The 13,597-nt window shown below is 44.0% G+C and overlaps 1 protein-coding gene across 1 annotated transcript; it reads right to left on the bottom strand.

Moving 5' to 3' along the window:
* Window positions 1–10,938: 10,938 nt before the first annotated feature.
* On the bottom strand, window positions 10,939–13,083 carry LOC140456885 (probable G-protein coupled receptor 139). Its single transcript, XM_072550793.1, has 2 exons — window positions 12,993–13,083; window positions 10,939–11,840 (listed from the first exon to the last, which is right to left on the bottom strand). The coding sequence occupies exons 1-2, from the start codon at window positions 13,081–13,083 to the stop codon at window positions 10,939–10,941; spliced, it is 993 nt and encodes a 330-aa protein (XP_072406894.1).
* Window positions 13,084–13,597: the final 514 nt, after the last annotated feature.

Below are 13,597 nucleotides of genomic sequence, written 5' to 3'. Positions count from 1 at the left end.
GGAAATTTGGCTGTCTGGATACAGAATTAGCTTGCTAAAAGAAGACAGCGAGTCATAGCGGATGGAAATAATTCTGCCTGGAGGTTGGTGACCAGTGGTGTCCTGCAGGGATCTGTTCTTGGACCTCTGCTTTTTGGAGTTTTTTATAAATCACTTGGATGAAGTAGTGGAAGGGTGGGTTAGTTGGTTTGCAATTGATAGTGGTGGTGTAGATTGTGTTGAGGGCTGTTGCAGGCTCAACAAGACATTGACAGGATACAGAGCTGGGTTGACAAGTGACAGATAGAGTTCAACCTGGATATACACAGTGATTCATTTTTGAAGGTTGAAATTGCATGGTGAAAACAGGGTTAAAGACAGGATTCTTGGCAATGTGGAGGAATAGCAGGATCTTGGGGTCCATGTACATCGATCCCTCAAAGTTGCCACCCAAGTTAAGAAAGTGCATGGTGTTTTGGCTTTCATTAACAGGGGATTGAGTTTGAATTGTGAGATTTTGCTGCAGCTGTATAAAACTGATTCGACCAGACTTGGAATATTGTGTCCAGTTCTGGTCACCTCATTTTAGGAAGGATGTAGATGCTTTAGAGAGAATGCAGGAGAGATTTCCAAGGATGCTGCCTGGATTGGAGGGCAACAGAGGTTGAGTGAACTAGAGCTTTTCACATTGGAGAGAAGAAGGAGGAAGAGAGGTGACATGATAGAGGTGTACAAGGTATTGAGAGTCATCGGTAGAATAGATAGACAGAAACATTTCCCCAGGACAAAAGTGAATGTCACAAGGGGTCATAATTTTAAGGTGACTGGAGGAAGTTACAGTGGAGATGACAGAGGTAGGTTCTTTATGCAGAGAGTGTTTGGTGCATGGAATGCACTGCCAGCGATTTTGGTAGAGTCAGAGACATTAGGGACATTTAAGGGACTGCTGGACAAGCACGTGGATGGCAGTAAATTGAAGGGCATGTAGGTTAGGTTGATCTTAGATGAAGGATCTAGAGTAGAGTGGTGCTGGAAAAGCACAGCAGGTCAGGCAGCATCTGAGGAGCAGGAAAATGAATGTTTAGGGCAAAAGCCCTTCATCAGGAATGATCTTAAATGAAGATAAACGGTCTGAACAACATTGTGGGCTGAATGGCCTGTACTGTGCTGTACTGTTCTATGTTCTACGATCTAATCATTTTAGCTGTAGAACAGCCTTTGGAAATCTTGCTTGCTTTGAATTTGCTTTGTGCAGATCCTCCTTTTACAGGCCCTTGAGACATGAAGCTGCACATGCTTCCAATTGTTCATTGCCCCCAATAAAGATGGTGGCCCTGAATCCAGGCACTGCCCTGCAGCCTTTTCCTGGTCTGCTTCAAACTAAGGTCTCAAATTTCTCATTCCGATCAGAAGAATTTTCCAGTCCTTACCATGTTTTTCAATCCATTCTGGTTCTGCTCACCTTTAGTGGATTTTCAGCTCCCATAGCCCGTACCTCGGTTACAATGACACTGCTCCTGCGCACAGAGACTCCAGAATGGCTTCTGGTCAGTTGCGTCCCACCCGATTTTGTTTAAGGACCACTCGGTCCTCAAGGCTCACCTCTCTGTTCTTATTGATCAGTTGTGGCTTTCAATCATACTGTGATGTGAAGCATTCACAGTTCATGGTTGGAAGGCAAGAGCCTGAACACCGATCCGGAGCTGGAACTCAACCCAGGAACAACATTCCTGGTCCCAAACCTCACTTTGTGGTTTCTACTTCCCTCAATATCTCGAAGGATTACCTATTCAAGACATAGAAGATGAACCTCTTCGCAGAGCTTCCACGTGGTAGGCTGTTTTAGAAGCTTAGATTGCATGGAATCCAGGGGGACCTGGCAAATTAGCTGCACGTTTGGCTTGATGGTAGGAAGCAGAAGGTAATATTGGAAGGATCGTAGTCAGACTGGAGGCCTGTGACGAATGGAATGCCTCAGGGTTTGGTGCTGGGGCCATCACTATTTGTTATTGATACCAATGATTTGGATGAGAATGTACAAGGCATGATTAGTAATTTTGCTGATGACATAAAAATAGGGGTTATTGTAGACAGCCAGGACAGTTATCAGAAATTACAGCAGGGCCGTGATCAGCTGGGGAAATGGGCCAAGAAATGGTGTTTGGAGTTTAATACAGGTAAGTGTGAGGTCTTACATTTTCGAAAGTCTAATCAAGTTAGTAGTTTCGCGATGAAGGGTAGGCCCTTAAGGAATGTAATGGAACAGAGGGACCGTGGTCGTTGGTGCATGGTTCTCTGAAAATAGAGTAATAGGTAAATAGGACAGTGGAACAGGCTTTTGGCACACTGGCCTTCATCTGTCAGGGTATTGAGTGTCGAAGGTGGGAAGTTATGCCTTGGCTGTACAGGCCATTGGTGAAGCTGCACTTGGAGAATTGTGCTCAGTTTTGGTCACCTTGCTATAGGATGGATGTTATTAAACTGGAAGTAGTGCAGAAATCTATGGGGATGTTGCCAGGGTTCAAGAGTCTGAGTTATAGGGCGAGTTTGGACAAGCTAGGAGATATTTTTCTTTAGACCATAAGAGATTGAGGGGGAATCTTCTCGAAGTGTGTAAGATCATGAAAGGCATGGGTAGGGTGAATGCACTCAATCTTTTCCCCAGGATTGGGCAATCGTGGACTCGAGGGTATCAGTTTAAGTATCGGGGGAAAGAATAAAGGGAACCTCAGGGGCAACATTTTTACAAAGAGGGTGGTATGCATAAGACTATCTCCTGCACTACTCCATCCTTATCGAAGATTGGAATACAAATTCATCTGACTATCCTTCTGTTTTTCCCCATATCTACTTCGCTGAAATTGCAAGTTTTCAGCTTCAGCTTCACAGTCATTTAATATAAGAACAAAAGGAGGCAATTCAGCCCCTAGTACCTCCTCCAACATTTAATATGATGACTAAGCCTGAACTGGAATTTCCTGCCAGCGCTTTATACTCCTTCAATCCATTACTAATTAAAAATCTGTATCCTTTTATTAAATTTGATTTGATGTGTTTATTGTCATGTGTACTTTTCATAAAATATAATGGAAAAAGTATTGTCTAGTTTTGCCAATCACCGGTGTTACCTTAAAACATTAATCTCATATAATATAAATGCAGAAAAAAGTATTCAGCTTCACAGTCTTTCTTCTTAAGTGCTCTGCCATGGGCCATGGGCCTGGAGGCCCGGCACGAGTTCCCTTTAACACATCGCTTCTCTTTTGGTGTGATCTCACTTCCATTGACCCCTCCCCACTGTGATTCATTCTTGGACCTCGCGAATGCAGTCGCCACCGATGTCGTTGGGTTTCATACTGGGCCCAAACTCACCTCCGTCGCCTCCACCGTGAATCTGCATTGAACTGAGACGCCAGCTGAAAGCCAAACTCACCTTCACTGGAGCGACCATGATGGCCTTGTCATTGCAGAAGCTCCTGAGAACCTTAACCCATGGCTCTGTGCTGGATCCAGTCACCACCACCAATCCGTGGCCGAGCTCTTCAGCCCAAGGTAAGTAAAATCAGAGAAAAAAAGCGAAAAAACGAGAAATGGAGAAAATAAATCAAAGAAATGAGAAGAAATTTGAAAAAAAAACTCACAGATGATGGAGCAAATGCTTCAGATGGAGGATCCCAGGCTAGATGAACACAGATGAATGCTGCTTCTCTGCTGTTAAATGTAACAAAGCCAACTGGCTGTTGTGATATTACCTTGATCAGTGAACCATCACATCCCTTAAATGATCAAAAGACAAGGTAAAGCTCACGTGGTTTAATATCAATAGGAATGTCACTGACAGAAAGTGTACCAACCTCTTCTTCATTATAGTTAATTTCTTCAATTTTCATGCTCATGACTGGGGAGTTGATTCAATTCATTGCTTCAGGTTGTGGAGGGATGGTTCAAAGGCATGTTTTACCTGTGAATGGAGAAACTCTCGAGACGATGTTATCTGCTGAAAGTATCTTTGCATTTCCTCTCTCATTCCTTCCTTGCCAAGGTGGTTATCAGTATGAAGGCAGTCACACATTTAACTACGCTAAATTGTACCTCCCTATTTCAACATTCTCAGTCGTCTTGAAGTCTGTTACTACCAAGTTTTATACAATCCATAAACTTCTAAATTGTATGGCCTAAGCACTTCAGTCATTTATAAACAACAATCAGTGGTCCTCAAATCAACCCCTCTAACAATAAATGCTGACACACTGTATGCCATCTTAACAACCTTATCAACGTGGGTGGCAACTTTCAGGGATCTATGTACATGTACATGGACATTCTCTGCTCATCCACACTACCAAAAATCTTAGAATTAGCCCAATACACTGCATTCCTGTTGCTCATTCCAAAATGAATGACCTAACATTTTTCTGCATTAACCTCCATTTGCCACCTCTCAGCCCAGCTCTCCAGCTTAACTATGGCTCTTTGTAACTTGCAACATCCTTCAGCACTATACACAACTCTGCCAACCTTAGTGTCATCCGCAAATTTACTAATCCATCTTTCTATGCTCTCATCAGGGTCATTTATAAAAATGACAAACATAAGTGGACCCAAAACAGAGTAATTGAACTCCAGGATGAACATTTCCCATCAACCAGTTAGCCAATTTCTGATCCAAACCGCTTAGTCACGCACAATCCCATAGCGCACCGTGGGGCACCTTATCAAACACCTTACCGAAATCCATGTACACCACATCAATCGCTTTACCCTCATCCACCTGTTTCTTCACCATCTCAAAGAACTCAATAAGGTTTGTGAGGCATGACCTTTCTTTCACAAAACTGTTAACTATCCCTAATCAACTTATTCCTCCCTAGATGATTTTAAATCCCATCTTTTATAACCTTTTCAACACTTTACCTACAAGGCTCTCTGGTCTATAATTACCAGGGATGTCTCTACTCCACCTCTTGAACAAGGGGACAACATTTGCTATCCTCCAGTTTTTGTGCCGTATTCCTGTAGACAATGACAACATAAAAATCAAAGCCAAAGGCTCTGTAATCTCCTATCTGGCTTCCCAGAGAATCCTAGGATAAATTCTATCCAGTTCAGGGGACTTACCTATTATCACACTTTTCAGAATTACTAACACCTCTTCTTTGTGAACCTCAATCCTGTCTCGTCTAGTAGCCTGTATCTCAGTATTCTGCTCGACAAAATTGTCTTTTTCTAGTGTGAATATTGATGAAAAATATCTCCTCTGACTCGACACATAATTCCTTTCCTTTGAATATTTTCCATCTACTACCACCCTCTGTCTTCTGTGGGCCAGCCAATTCTGTATTTAAGCGGACAACTGCCCCTGTATCCCATGCCTCAATACTTTCTGAATGTGCAAGTGATTCCACAGAATAAACTCAGGTTGTGAATCTGGGGGGTGGGGGGCGTTGCGAATACAAGAATAAATTATTGTCACTACAGATGGTGTCATAGGAACAGCTTAATGTCACTGCTTCGCTTTTTGTCTAAACATCTGCCGACAGTGGCTGTGTGTCAGAAACTCCGGGACTTAGTCCTGAAAGATGTGTTCAATAAGGTACAGTTCAGAGTGGTGGATATTTTAAATTCAGATTCAATCCAGATTCAGGAAATGAGAGAATCTACGAGATGTGTTTAATTGTCAATTACCTGTCATAAATAATCACCAGGCAACCCAGATCCCGAGTAGTAGCATTGTCCTTTCCGCTCTGTAAACGGAAGCTGGATATTTGAAAACGCGGGTTCTATTTCCCACCCTCAATAATCTGCTGTCCTGTATCAGGATACTCTCACTTCTCTGCCTTGTGCCTCCAAATGTTGCTCTGAGATCGGGAGGGGCTGAACTGCCTGTCAGTGAATGGTTACTTCCTGTACTTGACGATAGTACAGTAGTGGAAATGGTCCCGCTTTAAGAGATAGCAGAAATTAAAACTGCGTCTGTACTTCAGCAATTCTTTCACATGGTATGGGGATCGCTATATGGGTCAGTGTTTCTTGTCAGCCCCTAATTCTCTGGAGCAGATGGTGGAAGGTTGCCTCCTTGAACTGTTGCTATCCCTTTAGTGTACGAACACCAGGAATGATTTTAACCCAGTGACACTGATGGAATTGTGATATATTTCCAAGTCAAGAAGCTGATTGACTTGGAAGGGCAGTTGCAGATGATACTGTGACCCGGGAGCTCGGGATCTTTAATTGGAATTGGCTCAGTCCCGATTCAATAACTCCTCAAGAACTCCATTGATCTCACCGTCTGGATGTTGGCCATGGTGAATCCTGTGGGACAGTGAAATAATGAACTGAAACTGATGCCAAGGACGAAGTGGTACGCTCGTGTGTCCAGAGCAACACACCAGAATGCACTGGAAGCAAATACCCAGCTGCAGATGCCAGCCTACAGACAGACTCGGTGCCAATCATCCAAACACCCGCAGGTAGTTTCAGAGGTGCGGACGCAAACTCGCATTCTCAAGGGTCCACACTCAATCACACGCAGACTCTCAGGCACACAAGGACAGGAGGTTAAGATTACAATGTACATCGAAACACACACACACAAACATTCCAACATAGGCTCCAATGGACACAATGATTCCAGTTGATATCAGCAACTCTTGCAGACATGTTTGATGTACGAAATTCTGGAGGTAGATCCATTCCGTTTCTCAGCCCTGTATAATGAAGCTTCCCATAAGCAACATATTTCCTGAAGATCATGTGAGAATTGTACATTTGCCCTTTCTCACTGTTTGAACAGTTCCAATACTGTCCCGAATAGTTCCAGAGATGTAGAGAAAAGGATAGCAAAGATGATTCTCAATACGAGTGAGAGAGACAGAGTAGTTGTCATGGGGGACTTCAACTTTCCAAATATTGACTGGGAACACTATAGTACGAGTACTATAGATGTGTCAGTTTTTGTCCAGTCTGTGCAGGTAGGCTTCCTGACACAGTATGTAGACAGGCCAATAAGGGGCGAAGCCACATTAAATTTGGTACTGGGCAATGAGCCCAGCCAGGTGTTAGACTTGGAAGTAGGTGAGCACATTGGTGATAGCGATCACAATTCTGTTATGTTTACTTTAGTGATAGAAAGGGATAGGTGTATACCACTGGGCAAGAGTTACACCTGGGGGAAAGGCAATTACGATGTGATTAGGCAAGATTTAGGAAGCATATGATGGGGAAGGAAACTGCAGGGGATGGGCACATTAGAAATGTGGAGCTTATTCAAGTATGCACCTGTCAGGCAGGGAGGAAGCTGTAGAGCGCGGGAGCCGTGGTTTACGAAGGAAGTGGAATCTCTGGTCAAGAGGAAGAAGGAGGCTTATGTTCGGATGAGATGTGAAGGCTCAGTTAGGGCACTTGAGGGTCACAAGGTAGCCAGGAAAGACCTAAAGAGAGAGCTCAGAAGAGCCAGGAGGAGACATGAGAAGTTGTTGGCGGATAGGATCAGGGTAAACCCTAAGGCTTTCTATCGGTATTTAAGGAATAAAAGAATGACAAGAGTAAGATTAGGGCCAATCAAGGATAGTAGTGGGAAGTTGTGTGTGGAGTCAGAGGAGATGGGGAAGCACTTAATAAATATTTTTTCGACAGTATTCACTCTAGAAAATGACAATGTTGTCGAGGAGAATACTGAGATACAGGCTACTAGACTAGGTGGGGTTGAGGTTCACAAGGAAGAGGTATTAGAAATCTTGCAGAGTGTGAAAATAGATAAGTCCACTGGGCCGGATGGGATTTATCCTAGGATCCTCTGGGAAGCCTGGGAAGAGATTGCTGAGCATTTGGCATTGATCTTTAAATCATCATTGTCGATAGGAATAGTGCTAGAAGACTGGAGGATAGCAAATGTGGTTCCCCTGTTCAAAAAGGGGGGTAGAGACAACCCTGGTAATTATAGATCAGTGAGCCTTACTTCAGTTGTTGGTGAAGTGTTGGAAAAGGTTATAAGAGATAGGATTTATATTCATCTAGAAAAGAGTAAGTTGATTAGGGATAGTCAGCACAGTTTTGTGAAGGGTAGGTCGTCCTCACAAACCTTATTGAGTTATTTGAGAACAGGTAGTTGAGAGTAAACCGGTCGATGTGTATATGGATTTCAGCAAGACGTTCGATAAGGTTCCCCACAGTAGGCTATTGTACAAAATGCGGAAGAATGGTATTGTGGGAGATCTAACAATTTGGATCAATAATTGGCTTGCTGAAAAAAGACAAAGGGTGGTGGTTGATGGGAAATGTTCATCCTGGAGTCCAGTTACCAGTGGTGTACCACAAGGGTCGGTGTTGGGTCCACTGCTGTTCGTCATTTTTTAAAACGGCCTGGATGAGGGCGTAGAAGGGTGGTTTAGTAAATTTGCAGATGACACTAAGGTCCGTGGAGTTGTGGATAGAGACGAAGGATGTTGTAGGTTACAGAGAGACATAGATAAGCTGCAGAGCTGGGCTGAGAGGTGGCAAATGGAGTTGAATGCAGACAAGTATGAGGTGATTCACTTTGGTCGGAGTAACCGGAATGCAAAGTACTGGGCTAATGGTAAGATTCTTGGTAGTGTAGATGAGCAGAGAGATCTCGGTATCCAGGTACACAGATCCTGGAAAGTTGCCACCCAGGTTGACAGGGTTGTTAAGAAGGCATACAGTTTTAGCTTTTATTAATGGAGGGATCAGGTTCCGGAACCATGAGTTTATGCTACAGCTGTACAAAACTCTGGTGCGGCAGCACTTGGAGTACTGTGTACAGTTCTGGTCATCGCATTATAAGAAGGATGTGGAAGCTTTGGAAAGGGTGCAGAGGAGATTTACTAGGATGTTGCCTGGTATGGAGGAAAGGTCTTACGAGGAAAGGCTGAGGGACTTGAGGCTGTTTTTGTTAGAGAAAAGGTTGAAAGGTGACTTAATAGAGACATACAAGATAATCAGAGGGTTAGATAGAGTGGACAGGGAGAGTCTTTTTCCAAGTATGGTGACGGTGAGTACGAGGGGTCATAGTTTTAAATTGAGGGGTGATAGATATAGGACAGATGTCAGAGGTAGTTTCTTTACTCAGAGAGTAGTAAGGGTATAGAATGCTTTGCCTGCAACGGTAGTAGATTCGCCAACTTTAAGTACATTTAAGTCGTCATTGGACAAGCAAATGGATGTCAATGGAATAGTGTAAGTTAGATGGGCTTCAGATTGGTATGACAGGTCGGCACAACATCGAGGGCCGAAGGGCCTGTACTGCGCTGTAATGTTCTATGTTCTATGTTTAATACAGCTGAGCTACCTTAGAATTGAAGTGCATTATTTATTGTCATTTGCATTTAACAAATGAAGAGCAAACAGTCTCTTATTTACCACGCTTCGTGCATTTATAGATCCAGACGATATTAAGATACAACGAGAATATATCAAACATCAGAGCTTTTCCTCCTTTTTTGTGCTCATCTCCACATTACGGGCGTGGGTAGCATTCGCAAACATTCTGGGCCCACCAACGCGTCAGCAACACTGTCATTTCCAGGTATGTTGCTCTGGGGCCACCGTCGTCACTACTGCATTCCAGGCGGACATCACACCGCCACCAATGCAACCGCTGCTCCTGTCGATCTGCCAGGGGTACTGATTCGGGTCTATCACATTCCCGCAACATTAACAATTGCTGTTTTGTTTTGTAATGGAGAGTTCTTTATAAATCGAAGTTCGTAGAGACAGGAAGTAAAGTGGATTTTCGGCAACAGTTTTCGCCATGGTCTTATTGAATGGTGGTCATATTGAATGAGACTTGGAACGTGAGTATAAACAGGTTTGCTTGTTTTAGTATTAAAGACATTCCATCTAGAAAAGACTTCTCCCTGTCCATTAGAACTGCCCACAGTCTTAAGGGGACATCGGTAGCCAATGATCCTCGGGGCTGCAATAGAGTAAATTGCACAAGTGTGGAATGACATCCTATCGGAAGGATGTTGTGAAACTTGAAAAGGTTAAGAAAAGATTTACAAGGATTTTGCCAGGGTTGGAGGATTTGAGCAATAGGGAGACTGGCGCTGTTTTCTCTGCAGGTTTATGAAGTCATGAGGGGCGTGGATAGGATAAATAAACAATATCTTTCCGCTCGGGTGGGGGAGTTCAGAACTAGAGGGCATAGGTTTATGGTGAGAGGGGAAAGATATAGATAGACCTAAGGGACAATGTTTTTACGCAGAGGGTGGAATGTGTATGGAATGAGTTGCCAGAGGAAGAGGTGGAGGCTAGTACAATCGCAACATTTAAAAAGCATCTGGATGGGTATATGAATAGGAAGGGTTTAGAGGGATATGGGCCGGGTGCTGGCAAGTGGAACTAGATTAGGTTAACATGTGTGGTCGGTATGAACAAGTTGGATCAAAGGGTCTGTATCCGTGCAGTACATCTCTATGACTGGCAATTTGGAAAGTAACAGGATTGTGTGAAAAGCAAGTGGCATCATAGATATTTGGGAGGACCAGTCTAGAAAATCCTTTCAAAGTATCATGAAGAATACTTAAATAAATGAATGGCCTCGAGAAAATGAAACAATGAACATTTAAACAGAAATCACTGTCAGATGGTGATGCCAGTTCTGAGATAAGAAACAAAGGCTAAAGAGAAAGTTAAAATGGAGGAAGGAGGGAATGAGAGTGGGTGGAAAAGAAATGAGTACATAAATTTCCATGGGCCCAGAACACTGGAGAATTGAAATAGTGAGCACTGATCATCCTGAAAGATAGGAGCTCCGATAATTCCAGATTCCTTTAGAATTCGGAACCGAGAACTATCCCAGCTGGATAATGGACATGACATCTCTCTCAAGTGCAGGAGCCTCGACACACAAATGCCAGATTCAAATTCGAGAAAGAGCGTTGCAAACGGAGTCACTCTGATAGATGATAAATAAGATGGGTCAATTTTGTTTTTCTTTTAACGTTTGAAGAATCTGATATAGATGGTGAATGGATACTTTATCGCCACCTTAAGCTCCTCCCTAAACTTGTTCTGAGATACAGCGTAGATGAAGATGTTGTTGCAGGAGCTGAGTAACTGGAGCATGTTGGTAGTCTCTGAAAGGATGTACTGTGGGTCTTTGAAATTCTGGCTGTTGAAATAACCTGCACCTCGAACTCGCACGTAGAGGAAACGCCCGACCTGGGTAGCCCACAGGAGAAGGAAACTGAGTGAGACGGCAAACAGCAGGACAATGGACCTCTTGCGATTCACCATCTCCGAATCTTGGCAATTCTCAACACCTCGAAGCCTCTGCCTGGATCTGTTGGCCCATAAGATGTGCTTTATAGTTAAGGCATTGAGAAGAAATATGAGAATGAATGGTAAAATGGGGGTTAAGATGGGGTCGAGCATGTCGTAGGCCTGCCAGACTGGAGACGTGTAATAGCTGGACTTGATATCACAGAACCAGGGCACACCCCTAATCGTATACAACGGCTTGTAGATAAAGTATAAGGGGACATTCTTGATGCAACTCAGGATACAAATTGTTCCAATGATCAGTGATGCAGATTTCTCAGTGCAGTATCTGATCTTCAAGTTCTGGCAGCAGATGGCAACAAAACGATCGACGGTGAAGGCCACTGTCAGCCACACTGAGCCATCTCGGGTACCATAGACTAGTACAGCACCAAGGCTGCATACCGGTGTGGTTGACAAGACACTGTACCGAAAGTAAATGCGGCCAATCCTGTTTAGGATGACGGAAATTATTATCACAAAGAAATCATTGACAGCTATCGCCACAAGATAGTACGTGATGCATTTGGAGAGTCCACAACGTCCTCGGGATAAAATTCCAATCGCCAGCAAATTGGCTGAGAAAGAAAACGAGAGAGACGTTGTTGAACTTATTCAAAACACTTACTACTGTCTCAAAACAACATGTTGCTCAAACGCAGTTTCAGACTCTTGAGTATTCAAGCTCCTCTGCTCCATCTGTTCTTTTCCTTTCTCCTTTTTTTTTCTCCTTTCTACATCTTGTTGAATTATGACTTAGCTGAAGGGGAATTGAGAATCTGGCGAGTCTCCAGAGGTGTCTCCCACAGTGGACGCCTGCGCCAGGGAAGCAGTCCCGCATCGGCCGGCGCGGGGAAGCAGCCCGGTAGCAGTAGTCGGCACCGGGGATCGCTCTGGGGGAAGCAGTCCCAGATCAGCGGCCAGCGCTGGCAGCGAGTGCCGAGCTGAGGCCGATGCAGAGGAAACAATCCGGAGGAAACTTGACTTGGAACGGAGTGGAAGAAGCTTGGAGGGGAGAGGGGACGATTGTTAGGCTGGAGTCTGGTGTGGGTTATCAGACCGTTTGTGGAGGCGCCTGCACCGTGGTATTGTAATGTAATATTTATTTGTAATTATTTATCCAAATGCAATGTCTATCCTCTAGCTATGTCTTCTTTTCAAGTTATTCTTTGAAGACTGCAAAATAATGCAACTAATTTTTAAAAAATTCTTTTTGGTACCTAAGATTTGCACTGATGCATTTATACTTAAGATGGCGTCATAAGCGGTGGCATTGTAAAGCTTTTCACTGTACTCCTATGTTTCTGTGCTTGAGTACACCATGAAAAAAACCTGCTGGATCCTATTCTATATTTTATATAATTCAGCCTCATGGTTTTGGCAAAAAGTTCCTGCGACGATTTCCCACCGTACATACCTCAGTCGCTGAAGCTACAATCACAACTTTAACTTCAGGAGTTGAATTCACCCCTGACAGAAAATCCCCTTGAAATCTTTAAAAAAAGAAACTGCAATGTATATTCCATGTCTGGTGCCAGGACTAAGCAGAAGAACGGGTAATTCTAACCAGAAGTAACTTTGCACTGGAATGCATCAAAATTTGTGCACACTTGTATGTACGAGTCAGCATCAAAAGTGAACTGTGGACTGACTGAACGGCTCAACCTCACTTCATCATAACCACTCAACAGCGTATATTCACCCACACACAGTCACCCTCAGTCACTCACCATCACTCAGCCACGTGACAGGAACCAGGATGCGTGAAGCCAGACAGAAAGAGTGGACTGCGTTGGGGACGGAGTCAGCGGCGTGGATCATTCGGTGGTGTTAGGTGGTTTAATTGGGGGTTCGGTTTGCAACGTATTGGACTTTAGATGGAGAAATGGCAGCCTGACATAGAATGGAAGAAGAGGCCTGACTTACTGGGAGGCGAAGATGATTGACATTGTGAGGAAATGGACAGAGTCTAGGGGTACAGCACGCCACCTTTGTTGGGGTACAATGAACAGAATTCAGAGGATTAGCGTGGTAATCGAAGGTAGGTTCGCAGGCTGAACTTTTGGAGCAGGCAGCATGGCAACACTGGGGAGGAGATGAGGCAGCAGGAAGACTGGAAATGGGAGACAGAAACCGATATTGGTGGAGAAGCACATCGGATCGAGCAACATTTTTGGGGATACAGTACAGTTAACATTTCGAGTCCAGTGACCATTCCATGGTCAGAGAAAGACGAGGGTAGGTACAAGAGTCCATAAGACCATAAGACATAGGAGTGGAAGTAAGGCCATTCGGCCCATCGAGTCCACTCCGCCATTCAATCATGGCTGATGCG

This window comes from Chiloscyllium punctatum, chromosome 31, assembly GCF_047496795.1.
Source record: "Chiloscyllium punctatum isolate Juve2018m chromosome 31, sChiPun1.3, whole genome shotgun sequence".
Classification (NCBI taxonomy): Eukaryota; Metazoa; Chordata; class Chondrichthyes; order Orectolobiformes; family Hemiscylliidae; genus Chiloscyllium; species Chiloscyllium punctatum.
This window is presented reverse-complemented; position numbering and strand designations above follow the sequence as displayed.